Source organism: Aureococcus anophagefferens, assembly GCF_000186865.1.
Source record: "Aureococcus anophagefferens unplaced genomic scaffold AURANscaffold_15, whole genome shotgun sequence".
Classification (NCBI taxonomy): Eukaryota; class Pelagophyceae; order Pelagomonadales; family Pelagomonadaceae; genus Aureococcus; species Aureococcus anophagefferens.
The window spans coordinates 986,457-987,846 of NW_008705575.1; the positions used below are offsets into that span (position 1 = coordinate 986,457).

Sequence of the window (1,390 nt, forward strand, 5' to 3'; positions counted from 1 at the left end):
GCCGCGGTCGCGCCAGTCGATGCGTTGGCAATCGGTCGAGCAATACCTGCGAGGTCGCGCCAGGTCACGCGCGACGGCGCCCCGGGCCGCGTCGAGCCGCCCCCGACCCGTTCGCGCGCGTCGCGCCGGGCGCGCACTGTGTCGTCCCGCAGGGGCAGTTGAGCAACGTCTTCGGTTTTGCCCCGCATATGGTGCAGGTCAGCCGCATTCGCAGTTCTTTGAGCCGCGCCTTCTTCGCCTCGTATTCTAGCTTCTTCGCCACGAGCTCCGGGTCCATGATCTCGTGATCGTTGTTCGTCTGTTTTTGTGTGTGCCGTCTCGGTCGTTCGCGCCCCCGCTCCGCGTCTATGGGGGACCCTCCTGCTCGCTCCTGCCACAAAAACTCGCCAAAGGCAAAAACTTGCCCAACCGGTCGACCCGTGTGGGCGCGCCACAAAACTCTCGCGCCTGAGAGTACCGCGCCTCTTCGTAACACCAACGCTTCGAGACGCATCCAGCCAGCGCCTCACGCCCCCCTCGACACGCGACATGCTCGGTACCATCACCCAACGCGCCGAGCTGCTCACGAAGCTCAAGGAGCAACCCAAGAAGATCACGGTCAAGGGCGTCGCCGCCGCGGCCTTCGCCCTCGGCTTCCTCATCTTCGTCGTCCTCCCGCTCCACACGGCGCCGCTACCAAAAACACCCCCCCAAAAGACCATCGCCGCGCCCTGCGCGCCCGGCGAGACGAACTGTCGCGCGACGTGCCAGAACCTCGAGTGGGTCGCCGGGCCGAACCGCGGTCGGACGAGCCTGGCCAACATGACGTGCCACGAGCACTGGTCGCGGTGGGCGCGCTACGACTTCTTCCGCCCCAACGACGCGAGGCCGACGCTCACGGACGAGGCGACGGCGAAGGGCCGGCGGAGCGCGGACGGCGTGACGGCCGGCGCCGCGTGCTGCATGTTCGGCGGCGGGCGAACGGTCTGGGTCCGCGACGGCCCGCCGTTACGAAAGCCGGAGCTCGGCTCGGAGCGGTTGCTGCCTTTGTCCTGCGTCGACCACGTGGCGACGAAGTTCCCGAGCATCGACGAGCTGGTGCGGTCCGGCAAGGGGTCGAACCTGGGGAGCGACGGCGGCAAGTGGTCCGCGTGCACGCACTTGGCGGTCTACGGCTTCAACTTTGCGACGTTCTTCGCGCGGCACCTGGCCTACGGGCTGCGGCCGCGGTCCGTGCTCGAGTTCGGCTGCGGCATCGGCACGACGGCGGACTTCCTCGCGCGGCACGTGCCGGGCGGGAGCCGCGTTGTCTGCGTCGAACCGGAGCCCATGCTCGCGGACGTCTTCGCGCATCCGGCGCGCGCGGGCGCCCTGCGGCCCGTGCAGCTCGCGATGGACGCTTTCGACGCGT

General features: G+C 68.8%; 2 protein-coding genes across 2 annotated transcripts in view; one reads left to right on the top strand and one right to left on the bottom strand.

Annotated features, from left to right (window-relative positions):
* Nucleotides 1-277, bottom strand: part of AURANDRAFT_65610 (hypothetical protein) — a gene marked incomplete at both ends in the record, with an annotated part of 16,981 nt that extends 16,704 nt beyond the window's left edge. The window contains one exon of the mRNA XM_009040497.1: nt 138-277. Within this exon, the coding sequence (XP_009038745.1) occupies nt 138-277 (140 nt within the window). The remainder of the gene's footprint in view (nt 1-137) is intronic.
* A 251-nt stretch (nt 278-528) lies between these two features.
* Nucleotides 529-1,359, top strand: AURANDRAFT_65611 (hypothetical protein; the record flags this gene model as incomplete). Its single annotated transcript, XM_009040496.1, has 1 exon — nt 529-1,359. A coding segment is annotated over one exon (831 nt), but the record flags the coding sequence as incomplete, so codon positions are not given.
* Nucleotides 1,360-1,390: the final 31 nt, after the last annotated feature.